At 31.0% G+C, this 12,358-nt stretch overlaps 3 protein-coding genes across 3 annotated transcripts; all 3 read right to left on the reverse strand.

Annotated features, from left to right (window-relative positions):
• Positions 1 to 33: 33 nt before the first annotated feature.
• On the reverse strand, positions 34 to 1,388 carry LOC148179287 (odorant receptor Or1-like). The gene is made up of 5 exons (XM_088029524.1): positions 649 to 1,388; positions 502 to 601; positions 352 to 456; positions 150 to 305; positions 34 to 93 (listed from the first exon to the last, which is right to left on the reverse strand). Exons 1-5 carry the CDS (start codon positions 1,386 to 1,388, stop codon positions 34 to 36), a joined length of 1,161 nt encoding a protein of 386 aa, XP_087885650.1.
• A 4,684-nt stretch (positions 1,389 to 6,072) lies between these two features.
• Positions 6,073 to 7,784, reverse strand: LOC148179288 (4-vinylanisole receptor-like). Its single transcript, XM_088029281.1, has 5 exons — positions 7,068 to 7,784; positions 6,927 to 7,026; positions 6,771 to 6,875; positions 6,559 to 6,714; positions 6,073 to 6,511 (listed from the first exon to the last, which is right to left on the reverse strand). The coding sequence occupies exons 1-5, from the start codon at positions 7,781 to 7,783 to the stop codon at positions 6,452 to 6,454; spliced, it is 1,137 nt and encodes a 378-aa protein (XP_087885407.1). The 5' UTR covers position 7,784; the 3' UTR covers positions 6,073 to 6,451.
• A 2,870-nt stretch (positions 7,785 to 10,654) lies between these two features.
• LOC148179289 (odorant receptor Or1-like) lies at positions 10,655 to 11,998 on the reverse strand. The gene is made up of 5 exons (XM_088029526.1): positions 11,313 to 11,998; positions 11,133 to 11,232; positions 10,973 to 11,077; positions 10,763 to 10,918; positions 10,655 to 10,714 (listed from the first exon to the last, which is right to left on the reverse strand). The coding sequence occupies exons 1-5, from the start codon at positions 11,996 to 11,998 to the stop codon at positions 10,655 to 10,657; spliced, it is 1,107 nt and encodes a 368-aa protein (XP_087885652.1).
• Between the last annotated feature and the right edge of the window lie 360 nt (positions 11,999 to 12,358).

Below are 12,358 nucleotides of genomic sequence, written 5' to 3' on the forward strand. Positions count from 1 at the left end.
AGGAAACAATTAACTAGAAATTGAAAAATGTTCTTATTCTTGCCCACTCAAAGTGGTTAAAAGAGCAAAATACGACCATGCAGTTCTTAGTATCTAAAAAATCACAAAAAAATAACATTTTATTGCGTATTCATTATTACTATACAAACCTTTACGAAAGTCTGAACAGAAACTTCAAAAACATTCAATGCAGAGATATTCACCGGTTTGGTGGCGTGTGAGACCAAAAACATCAAATCTTTTTTAAACTTCTCTGACTTATCAATCCAATCGGATTCAAACGCAGCATACGACAATAAGCTGCTCTGAAATTAAACTTTCATATCTAATTCAGCACTTCATAAAACTCACTTTTGCTTCAACTTCAGTTGCAAACCAACAATACATAAATATTTCTAAAGTCGCAGCCGCTCCGAACGAAACGTAAGAATAAAATTCATTGGATGATGGCTCTACCTAAAAATTTAATTAAAAATAATCACAAAGAAGTGATTTCTTTACCATTGTCAGTTGAAACATGGTGACTCCAATACAGATCCCACTGAGAATCACATGCCAGAAAAGAATCCAATTTGAAAATGGCGACACAGCTTTAATAAAACTACAGAAAAATAACTCAGTCTAAGTACTTTAATTTTATGCATTTACTTTAGAATTTCCCGATGATGCAAAACGCATTTCACTAGATTTTCGTGCATTTCCTCCGCAATCATTTCCCGGCCGAGACTTCTAATATTATCGGCTAACAATTCAAATTGACAACCAACAGTTACATTAAAACCAGATAATAAAGCGTCCACGTTTGTATGCAGGAAGGTTAAATAAATTGTGCTTATAACTTGCACGGTGTAGACAATTTCGTAGTACGGCGAAATTTTATAATCAAAAGGAAACCAAGCCATGAATGGTAGACGTCTTTCTGTTGAACTATCCACAAGAGGATAAGTCACCCAAATTGTGTTGCAGACTAATAAAATTCCCAGATATGTGTTGAAAATGTTCTTCCAAAATTTCACACTCGGTTCTACGATGAGGATTTGGCTGTGATTTCGTGGCTGAAATCGAGGATTTTGCAATTTAGCAATGACTGATTTGAGAATTGTAATTTTTTTAAGTAAGCTGTAGACTTTACATATTCCCACCAGTGCTATTAGAATTATGTAGACTATTGCAGCAACTGCCTTCAAATTGTCGCGAACGAAATAGATTAGTATGATTTGGGACGATATATTGCATCCGACACATATAAAAGCCAACAACCAGGAATACAGGGTGTAGAATTCTAGTTTGTAGCCATCTGCACTTTTTGGCCAGAATCCCGTGTATTTTAAAAGTGTTAAAGTTAATTTGAAGTTATCTTCCCAAGAGTAAGGTTGTTTTAAATCCATTGGTGCAAATTAGATCAGTAGTATTATCAACACTTGATTGTTAGCACTATTCTGCACATGGTCAAGGACACTACTAACTCTTAAAGGGTTTCGTTGCGACAAAAACGTTGAATGAAATATTGAAAAATTTTCTCCAAAGTACTCGAAACCACTAATCATCTCATACATTATTAACACATCTCCTCTTAATCAGATAATTATGTCTAAACAATACCCTTTAAATTAGTTCCAAGTGGATTAAAACCGCTCATTACATTTTTCTGTAAATAAATTTTCCTGGCACGCTTCCATAATTATTTATTTTGTGACGTTGACTGAATAGAAAATTTAAATACATTATTAACAAGAAGTATCGTTTGAAATGTAATTATCTAATTATTTTTCTGAAGCTACCCTCGAATTATAAGTTTTAAGCTTTAAATTCTATTAAAAAAAAATCTATTAAGTGAAAATAATTTTGTTGTATTAGATGCATTTGTTTTGATCCATCCGATTTTAACCGTATATACCTACTAGGAAAAGTTAGAGAACAAATGATATGGTTAATGTACCAAGTGATCAGGAAAACTGATCATCAAAGCATGCTTTGAAAAGGTGGAGTTAAGTCTATTCATGAAATTAATATAACAAATTTTTAACAGAACAAAATTATAAGATGTCAAACGCGTTTTTATTTTTTTTTTGTTAATAATATAATTATTCACTTCATTATTGCAATAAGTAGAATTTTACGGCTCGACAGCAATTTTTGTCCCCAACAGCGCAGGCGGCATTTGCTGCAGAGACGTGACGCAAAATCCTGACAGCGCAAACGTAGGGTTCCATGTGTGCAACGAAAAAGTGTGCTTTACAATTCAAAAGATCAAAATGGATTTTTAAAATCAGCTGCAAATCTTACGACTTTACTGGTAGTTAGTTAAATACATACTTTCAATTTTCTTCCAGAAAAATGTAGTGCGCATTTTGACATTTAAATTTGTGCACGTTAAGTCAAAGTTTCAACAAAAGATGGCATTAAGACGTCATTTTGAATAAGGTCACTAGATCAAATTGTCTGTTTTATAAAACAGACACTTTGATCTAGTGACCTTAATTTTGAAGCTTGCTTGATGGCAAATTCTCTTGATTACCTTTTATTTGTATGTTATGATAGCAAAATAAATGTTTATCTAACATAAAAAATATTTGATATAGAACACTAACAGTCAAAAACCAAATTTGAAGTTTTCCTAAATTGTCACATTTTTCTTTTCTTAATTTAGAGTAAAAATAAAGCAAAAATATTAAAACATATTTCATATTTTATTTATCCTGATTTAGGATCATATTTTCTACAAATACATATCAATCGCCTAAATGCAAAACCCGACATCTGCATCAGACCGAAATTTGACACAGCAATATAAATTTCGTAATTGTGACTAATTGGTTCTAGACAGATTTTGAAAAGGTTCACTTTCGTAATTTATTAACTAGTAGTAGATAATAAATTCATTAGCGACCAGTAGGAAAGAAAATTAACTTCTCGGATCAAAAGCAACATAGATATTGATACATTATCAAGCTAGTAGTAAACAAAAATTCATGTAACAGATTTATCTTTATTGGATAGTCCTAGTCTACGAAACAATTAACATTTATTTTATTAAGATTTATAATTATAATTAATATGCCTAATAAGTACTATAACAGTGGAAAACCTAAACATAAAACTATCACCTAAACACAAAACACAAAATTCCCAAGCCAGTGAAAATTATTCTTTCGTACTCAAGGTTGTTAAAAGAGCAAAATACGACCACGCTGTTTTTAAAATCTAAAAAACACAAACTAAATCATTTTCTTACATGCTAAAGCACCTACAGACCTTCATAAACGTCTGAACAGAAATTTCAAAAACGTTCAATGCAGAAATATTTATCGGTTTCATCGTTTTTAGAACAAAAAAAATCAAATCTTTTTTAAACTTTTCCGGCTTGTCAATCCAGTTAGATTCAAAAGCAGCGTATGACAACAAGTTTCCCTAAATATAAACTTGTACTTCTAATTGCACACATTTATGAAAAAACTTACTTTTACTTTGACTTCATTTGCAAACCAACAATGGATAAATATTTGTAACGTAGCAGCAACACTAAATGAAATGTAAGAATAAAATTCATTCGAGTATGGGACCACCTAAAACTTATTTAAAACATGTCGCAAATAAATGTTTTTCTTTTACTATTGTTAGTTGAAACATAGTAACTCCAATATAGACCCCAGTGAGAATAACATGCCAGAAAAGTATCCAGTCCGAAAATGGCGCGACAGCTTTAACAAAACTACAAAAAATTATCTAATCTACTGTAATATCACGCACTTACTTTAGAATTTCCCGATGATGTAAAACGCACTTCACTAGATTTTCGTGCATTTCCTCTGCAATCATTTCCCGGCCGAGATTTCGAATATTATCGGCTAACAATTCAAATTGACATCCAACAGTTACGTTAAAACCAGATAATAAAGCGTCCACGTTTGTATGCAACAATGTTAAATACATTGTGCTTATAGCTTGCACAAAATAAACAATTTCGTAGTACGGTGAAATTTTGTAATCAAAAGGAAACCAAGCCATAAATATCAGGCGTCTCTCTGTCGAACCGTCCACTAGAGGATAAATAATCCAAATTGTGTTGCAAATCAACAGCATTCCCAGATACGTGCTGAAAAATTTTTTCCACAACTTCACACTAGGTTCAATGATGAGCTTTTGATTGAGACTTTGTGGCTGAAATTGATAATTTTGCAATTTAGCAATGACTAATTTTAGAAGTTTCATCTTTTTGAGAATACTGTAGATTTTGCAAACTCCCACTAGTTCAATTAAAACCATGTACACTATTGCAGCAACTGCGTTTAGATTATCGCGAACAAAGAAGATTAGTACAATTTGGGACGATATGTGGCATAATACACATACAAATCCCATCAACGAAGTATAGAGTGTGTATAATTCTAACTTGTATCCATCTGCACTGCTGGGCCATAATCCCATATATTTCAAAAGTGTTAAAGTTGATTTGAAATTATCTTCCCAAGAGTAAGATTTATTTGAATCCATTGTATAGAAGAGTTGAAGATTAATACATGACTATCTATTATAAATATTCTGCTCATGGTCAAAGACACTACTAACTCTTAAAGGTTTTTTTAGACAAAAACGTTGAATGAAATATTGAAAATTTTTCTCCAAGGTGCCCGAAACCACTAATCATCTCATGCATTTTTAACATATCCCCTGTTAATCAAACAATTAGATCTAAACAATTAAATAGAATATGCTTTTAAATGTATTCAAAGTAGATTAAAACCACTTATTACATTTTTTCTGTAAATGTCACTGGCACGCTTACATAATTATTTATTTTGTGACGCTGACTGAATGGAAAATTTAAATATATTATTAATAAGAAGAATCGTTTAAAGGGTAATTATCTAATTATTTTTCGAAAGCCACCCTAGAATTATTATTAAGTACATAGTTTAAGCTTTTTTAGTTATTTGAAAAAAATCGTTTTAAAAGTGAAGTTGTGTAGTAAAAATAATTTTTGTTGTAAGTATTTTGATTCTTCTTATAATACGTGTTTACCAAATTTATTTTACTCTTGTTTTATTTTTTATATTGTTAATAAAAATTTATGTCATTGTGGCAATAAATTAAAATGATAAGCAATTTCTCAGAAGAAACACTTTTGTTGTTCTTTCTATTCGAGTTTCCAAAAAATCGCTGATAAAGATAACTAAGTAACACATGTTTTAACTTCAAAAAACAAAGAGAAATAACTTAGAAATTTAAATTAAAGAGAAAAAAAAGTTAAAACTAAGTAAGTACCCAAAATGTGGTTCAAAACTAATGAAAATTAAACTTTACTTACATTTAACGGAGAACTGGGAGAACTACCACAACAATAAATTTCATGCACTACTGAGCCCTTATTTATAAGCTCTCATTGCATCTATGCAGCCAATGAAAATTGTTATCGACGTCCTCTGCACCAATAGGAACAAATTTTATTATCGAATATTAATAAGTAATGATATATGTCAGTGCCTATATTATTGCAGGTTAAAATTTAATACAAGTTCCATTCTACGTTTTTCAAATTCCCCGCTAGTAATTACGTAACGGCTTATAGGTACATGACTGATTGGAAAATGCCACGTGCACTGCAAAATGGGAGTGGTAAACATGCAAGCAATTTTGCAGCATTAATTATTTAGAGATAATTATTACAAATTGCTTTATATTAGAAACTACTATATCTACCAGTTTCGGAAAGCAAAATGAGTAAATCAGTGTATTGTAAAAATGGTGGATGCGCCGGTTCTAATATTTCTAAATAAAAAGTAATCGTTTCTGCTACATTGGTGAAAGAGTCATAAAATTTAGAAATGCCTTAGCGTATTATCAACATAATAAAAATAATATAAATTTTAGATTTTATTTATCATATTTTTATAATGGAATCTAGAAACTAAAAATAATTTTCAACTTTTAGTCATACATATGTAAATCTAAAATCAAGCATTCTATGTAATCCAATTTTCAAATAAAATTATTTTTATATTATTATTACTTATAACTAGTTAAATTTTTACAAATTTAATAACTGAACATTCAAAAAAAAATGAAATTACAAACCGATTTATCCCAAAAAGATCTCAAGCCATAAAACATAAATGTGTACAGAAATTGAAAAATATGAGAAATTTAACAATTTTAAAGAATCTGAAAATTTTAAACAGCCGATAAATGGGGAGGAATCTAGAGAATCGAAATATGTAATTTATTAGTATTTTAAGTGACTTAAAAATTGTGTGGAAAATGAACAAAACTTAAAAAATCAAGAAAATCAAAAAAATTTTGAAGTCTTATTTTAAATGATTATTTAAATCAAAAGAAGATTTTCTATATGCTGATAATAACTAGTATAGCACATTATTTAGGTATAATCAACAGAGAGCCTAAAACTTGTAAACTCCAAGCGAAACTGTTGGTAGTGAATTTGATTCTTTAGTTAAGTTTGTGCACCAAGCTGATAGAGTAAAGCAAAATAAGACCATGCAGTTTTCAAAATCTAAAACTTGTAAATTTAATTTCAATTTGTATGTACAGGCAACTTACTCTCATAAAAGTATCCAAAGACAAATAAAACATATTAAACGCAGAAATCTTGACAGGTTTGATCACATTCATTGTAAAAAATAATAAGTTCCATTTTATGCCTTCTGATAGATCGATCCAACTAGACTCAAAGACTGAATATGAGAGAAAATCGCTCTAAAATTGTAATAATCTGAAATAATAAGTACAATTAAATGATTTTGTTTGTTTACCTTAATTCCAACTTCATTACCAAACCAACAATACATAAATATTTGTATAATAATTGCGGATCCGTAAGAAACAAGAGCATAAAATTCGTTTGAAAATGGCACAACCTTAAATAAAAGATGATAAATGTCATTTTAGGTACTAAAAAAGTGGTTTACTAAAGTCAGTTGAAACATTGTTATTCCAATAGATATGCCAGTCATAATTAGGTGCCAGAAAATAATAAGGCTTGAGAATTGTGAAGAACCTTTAATAAACCTAAAACACAAATTTATGACAAAACTAATTTCAAACCTTACTTCAAAATTTCTTTGTGATGCAGTACACACTTCATTATATCCTCTCCAGCATGTGAACTTCGGATTTTTCTTATATTATCGCATAGTAAATCGAACTGGCAAGCTATGTAAACATTAAAACCAGAAACTATACAGTCCACGTGATAGTGCACTAATGTTAGATAATTTGTACTAACAACTTGAAGAACATAAGTAAATTCATAATACGGCGAAACTCTCGAATCAAAAGGAAACCAAGCAACGAAAGGTAATCGCCTCTCTATGTTTGAACTGTCTAGAAGAGGATAAATCATCCAAAATGTGGTGCAAGCAAAAGCTGAAACCAGTAACACGCTGGACATATTTCTCCAAAATTTTATTCCTCGTTGAATCATCTCTTTTTGACTTAAATTCTTCGGTTGGAACCAGTTACTTCTTAAGAGAGAAATGCATTCATTGAGAATTGTTGCTTTTTTTAAAACGCAATACAGTTTACAACATGCCACAAATTCTGTTAAAAGAATGTAAACTATACTGACAACAGCTTCCAAATCATTGAAAACAAAATAAATGTTGGTCACTTGTGCTAAAATGTGGAAGGGCACAAACAATGTTATCACAACTGCAGAGTATATAGAATATAAACGTCGATTTTCATTTCGGGGTGGCCACAGTCCCATCAATTTCATCACTTTTAAGTTCATAGCCAGATGACTTTCCCAGTCGTACTTTTCCATTACAGAAGACATTGCAAGAGTGCAAAATATTTTTTACCTGAAGATGAAAGCATCAAAATGTGCAACAAAAAGCGCTGGTGCTGGTATAAAATTTGTTTTCTGAAATACCTCAAGAAAATGTCCTTCAACTGTCACCACAACAATGATTTATTTCTGTCTGCGATCTTACTTATAGTGTACGTTTGTCTTTGTTCAACCACCAATGAAAATACCCATTGCGGCCTGCTCCAACAAATTGGATGATAAAGAATGGTAATTAACGTTATTCGGTTTCGCGTAAGAACATAGCAGTTACTTGTTGGTAATTTTGTGGTTTAATTTTTTTTGAAAAAATAATGCAAGGGTAAAACACGCCTTTTGATCGTTAATAATACAAAACTAAACCACCCATTGGGTGTGGCTTGCATGCTGGGTAGACCATGACTGGTGGACATGCAAGCAATTAACAAAGGGTTATCATTTCTAGGAACACAGAGGAGCCCTTGTATGTAATTTTGCAACACAATATAAAATGAATGTATAATATGTATTAGAAACTACTCTTTATAACTTTAGTTTGCAGTCATTAATAATTGCCACTTTAGATTTTATAGGACTAGTAGAATAAAGTGACTTTATTATACATTTACATCGAAAAAGAAGTAATTTAGAGTCAATACTAAAAGAGAATCATATGAAGATTGATACCGATTGTTATATCAAAAACTTAAAGACCATCGAAAGTTGTATGGACTCACCTTTGTGGTAGCATCGCTCGCTGCGCTCGTTTGGAGAAATATCCAAATTTAAGACCTACATCTTGAAATTTTTTTATAATAAGTACAACGTTTAACAAAATTATTTTTTTAATTTTTATTTATTAGGTATTAAATGTTATTATTATACTCCATAATTTTTTGTTTCTACGTGAAGATTTAGTATCGTTTTGTATAAAATATCTTACATATTGTCAAAAAAATATTAAAAAAACTAAATATCTGGAAGTGTTTTAAAATCTTTGGTAGATTTGCAATACACCCTTACCTACATAACACTAAATCAAAATTAAAATTCTATGTTAAAGCTAAAGGGGATAAATTAATTAAATTTAAATGTGAACAAATTTTCATTTTCCTGTAATTACGAGCATTCAAATTAAAAATTATTTTTTGTTCGAAGTAAAATACAATTATTTGCCAAAACATCTAGAAGCATGTGGCTTTAAATTTTTTTAGAGAAATTTTTTTAGAGAAATTTAAAGAACAAAATAATATTGTATTATCGTGCAAAAGTACGAAAATAATAACATTCCTCATTGCATAGACACTTTAAAAAACTCTGTCAAAGGTTCAGAATTGGGTTAAAAAATTAAATGCTACTCTTGCAAATTATCGTGGAAAATTGTAGTAATTATCTTTGGGATTGCTATTTTTGTCTTAAAAAGTCGGTTATGAAGGTAATTTTGTTCGACGCTGACAGTGCAGACTCTCATGCAATCGCTGATTACATGGCATTATAATATAATTATGATTAATAAATGAGGTTAAGTATTGATCGAAGAAATAATTATGGTACCTGTAGAAGTTTTGCATTACTGAAATGCGCAGAATCCACAATGAAATCAATCGAAAAAGTAATAATTCGCGTACAAAAAGAAATTAGATATTAAAATATTTTTCCGGCGATCGTTTGTTTTTAGGTACTATTAATGCATGATTTGTCGGTTGAAATCATACACTAAAGGGCCCCACAAACCTCGTTCTTGCACGACGTGTTTGAACGACGTTTTCGACGGTTAGAACGAAACGGTCGGAAAAACCGAGGTCTGTGGGCAAAAACCGTCGTGTTGAACCGACAGTTTTACCCACAGACCTCGGTTTTTCCGACCGTTTCGTTCCAACCGTCGAAACCGTCGTTCAGAAACGTCGTGCAAGAACGAGGTTTGTGGGGCCCTTAAACTGGGCTTCTAATGAATGATTTAATGTGTTTATTATAGGCAACAAATTACACCCGCAATTCAATAAATTCAATAATGATCTAATGACGCCGTTCTGAAGGCCTTGGATTTGTTTGTTTACTAATACCAAATCAAAACGACGATTTTTAGACTTCACATAGAGACTCCTAGTTTGATAAACATAGTTTGGAATTACACTAAAATTTTACAACTGCGAACACATCGGGCATATCCATGACTTTAGTTTTTGTATATTTGGTTGCATAACCACCTTTGTACCAATTTTTTTGGTGAATTTTTCAATACACCGTGGTCCACGAGTGATAATGAACCTGACCAAACTCAAACTGCAACCCAACATACATTTTCATAGCATTCGTTGCCAAATTTATATTTACAACAAGATAGCTGTCAGAGTTTCGACAAATTCTTTCATTCAAGACAGTTTCTAATCGCATGTGGAATCTCTGAAACCTTAAGCAGGTAAAAGCAATGCTAAAACTTAGCAGTCTTCATAAATTAAAAGCATAATAACGTGAGTAGATTGTTCTGAAAAATTTGTCAATTTTGACGTTCATTTCAAATATCTACGACAGCTATGAAAATGTATGTTGAATTGCAGTTTGAGTTCCGTCAGGCTCATTATCACTCGTGGACCACGGTGTATTTGATCACCGGAAAATTTTTGTAACTAACTCTATGGGTAATGGGCGATTAATAATCTGGCTTATTAACGGCTTTCATTAACCAACTTGTTTGTTAAATAGTTGTTAAATGATAAGCAGATGTTCTTTTATTGCTTTATTGTTAACTGTACATACATTTTTCATAAGATTTTACAAATTATTAGTTTTTACCTACATTTTAATACCGAGACACTTTTGGGACATAAGTTAAAATGAGTTATACCATTTTTAAATCCAATTAACTTTATCTTAAGTTTGTGAACCGACCTGATGCAGCAAAGCAAAATAAGACCACGCCGTTTTCAAAATCTGAAAAGTTCTATTTTCCAAATTGTATTCTATAATAATAAAACTTACTCTCATAAAAGTATCCAGCGAAAGGTAAAAGACATTAAACGCTGAGATTTTCACTGGTTTTATCACATTCATTATAAAAAATAACAAATTCCATTTTATATCTCCTGGTAGATTGGTCCAGTCAGACTCAAAAGCTGAATATGAAACTAAATCGCTCTAAAATAACCAAAAATCAGTATTTTGTTAAATTGAATTGTATTTTCTGTCTACTTTAGCTCCAACTTCATTGCCAAACCAACAGTACATAAATATTTGTAGAGTGATTGCGACTCCATACGAGAGAAGAGAATAAAACTCATTAGAAAATGGAACAACCTTAAAAAAAATACTTAAGTCAGTTTTGAAACAATAAATTTCAATTTTAATTTACTAGAGTTAGTTGAAACATCGTTATGCCAATTGATATACCATTCATGATTAAATGCCAGAAGATAATCAGACCCGAAAATTGGGAACATCCATCAATAAACCTAATCAAACAGTACATAACAAGATACATATACGAATGTTGAAATCTTACTTCAAAATTTCCTTGTGGTGCGTAACACACCTAATTAAATCTTTTCCAGCATCAGAAGCTCGGATATTTCTTAAATTATCACTTAACAAATCGAACTGACAAGCTGTGTAGACATTGAAACCAGAAATTAAAGTATCCACATTTAAATGCACCAGAGTCAGATAGATTGTGGTTATAACTTGAAAAACGTAAGTAATTTCATAATACGGCGAAACTGTAAAATCAAAAGGAAACCAAGCTATATGAGGTAACCTTCTCTCTGCATCTGAAGTGTCCAGAAGTGGAAAAATCATCCAAAATGTGTTACATGCCATACATAAGATCAACAACGCTTTGTATACCATTCTCCAAAATTTGATGCTAGGTTCGATAATTTCTTTCTGGGTGAAATTCTTTGGTTGGAACCAGTCGCTTTTTAGGAAAGAAATCCGTTCTCGGAGAACTTTTCCTTTTTTGACCACGCAGTAGATTTTGCAACAAGCCATATATTCCGTCAAGATGATGTAAATTATTCCAACGACAGCATTTAGATTGTTTCGGACAAAATAGATGTTTATAGTTTGCGATGAAACGTGCAAACCCACAAAGAATATAATGACTGTGACAGTGTAAATTGAATACAGTCCAGGATTTATGTTTTCTGATGGCCACAGTCCCATGTATTTCATCATTTTTATATTTATATCAAGATTATGTTTCCAGTCGTATTGCTCCATTTTAATAAAGCTATTCTAGAGAGTTTACTCGATACTTTAATTTTGAAAAATGTGTCACAACTGCTTAAAGGAAGCTCTTCCCTTGAACTAAAAACCACAATGAAAATAGAATGTTTCGTTCTTTATCTTATTTTTAACCCTTTAATTATATTTTTCATTATTCACATGTTCTCTGCTGTTACCATTTTTTAGTATCTAATTAAAGCCTTTAAGTAGGACAACCACTTATTATGAGCTGATTAATTGTAAAGATAATTGTCTTAAGATTATTTGTTTGAGTATTTAGGCATATATTATTAATAAGTAAAATTGAAAGGGTGATTATCTAATTACTGTCTGATGCACCCCTAAAATTATTTG

Source organism: Gnatocerus cornutus, chromosome 2 (genome assembly GCF_029298725.1).
Source record: "Gnatocerus cornutus isolate USDA-ARS CGAHR chromosome 2, icGnaCorn1.1, whole genome shotgun sequence".
In the NCBI taxonomy this organism is placed as follows: Eukaryota; Metazoa; Arthropoda; class Insecta; order Coleoptera; family Tenebrionidae; genus Gnatocerus; species Gnatocerus cornutus.

What these genes read in the sequence shown, in the direction of transcription:
- LOC148179287 (XM_088029524.1), bottom strand. Translation starts at nt 1,388, where the DNA reads ATGGATTTAAAACAACCTTACTCTTGGGAAGATAACTTCAAATTAACT. An exon ending in CATCATCGGGAAATTCTAAA is followed by an intron (nt 602 to 648) that starts GTAAATGCATAA and finishes ATTTTTCTGTAG; the next exon opens with TTTTATTAAAGCTGTGTCGC. An exon ending in CCATGTTTCAACTGACAATG is followed by an intron (nt 457 to 501) that starts GTAAAGAAATCA and finishes TTAAATTTTTAG; the next exon opens with GTAGAGCCATCATCCAATGA.
- LOC148179288 (XM_088029281.1), bottom strand. Translation starts at nt 7,783, where the DNA reads ATGGAAAAGTACGACTGGGAAAGTCATCTGGCTATGAACTTAAAAGTG. An exon ending in CATCACAAAGAAATTTTGAA is followed by an intron (nt 7,027 to 7,067) that starts GTAAGGTTTGAA and finishes TTTGTGTTTTAG; the next exon opens with GTTTATTAAAGGTTCTTCAC. An exon ending in GTAATGAAGTTGGAATTAAG is followed by an intron (nt 6,715 to 6,770) that starts GTAAACAAACAA and finishes TTACAATTTTAG; the next exon opens with AGCGATTTTCTCTCATATTC.
- LOC148179289 (XM_088029526.1), bottom strand. Translation starts at nt 11,998, where the DNA reads ATGGAGCAATACGACTGGAAACATAATCTTGATATAAATATAAAAATG. An exon ending in GCTGGAAAAGATTTAATTAG is followed by an intron (nt 11,233 to 11,312) that starts GTGTGTTACGCA and finishes CTGTTTGATTAG; the next exon opens with GTTTATTGATGGATGTTCCC. An exon ending in CGATGTTTCAACTAACTCTA is followed by an intron (nt 11,078 to 11,132) that starts GTAAATTAAAAT and finishes ATTTTTTTTAAG; the next exon opens with GTTGTTCCATTTTCTAATGA.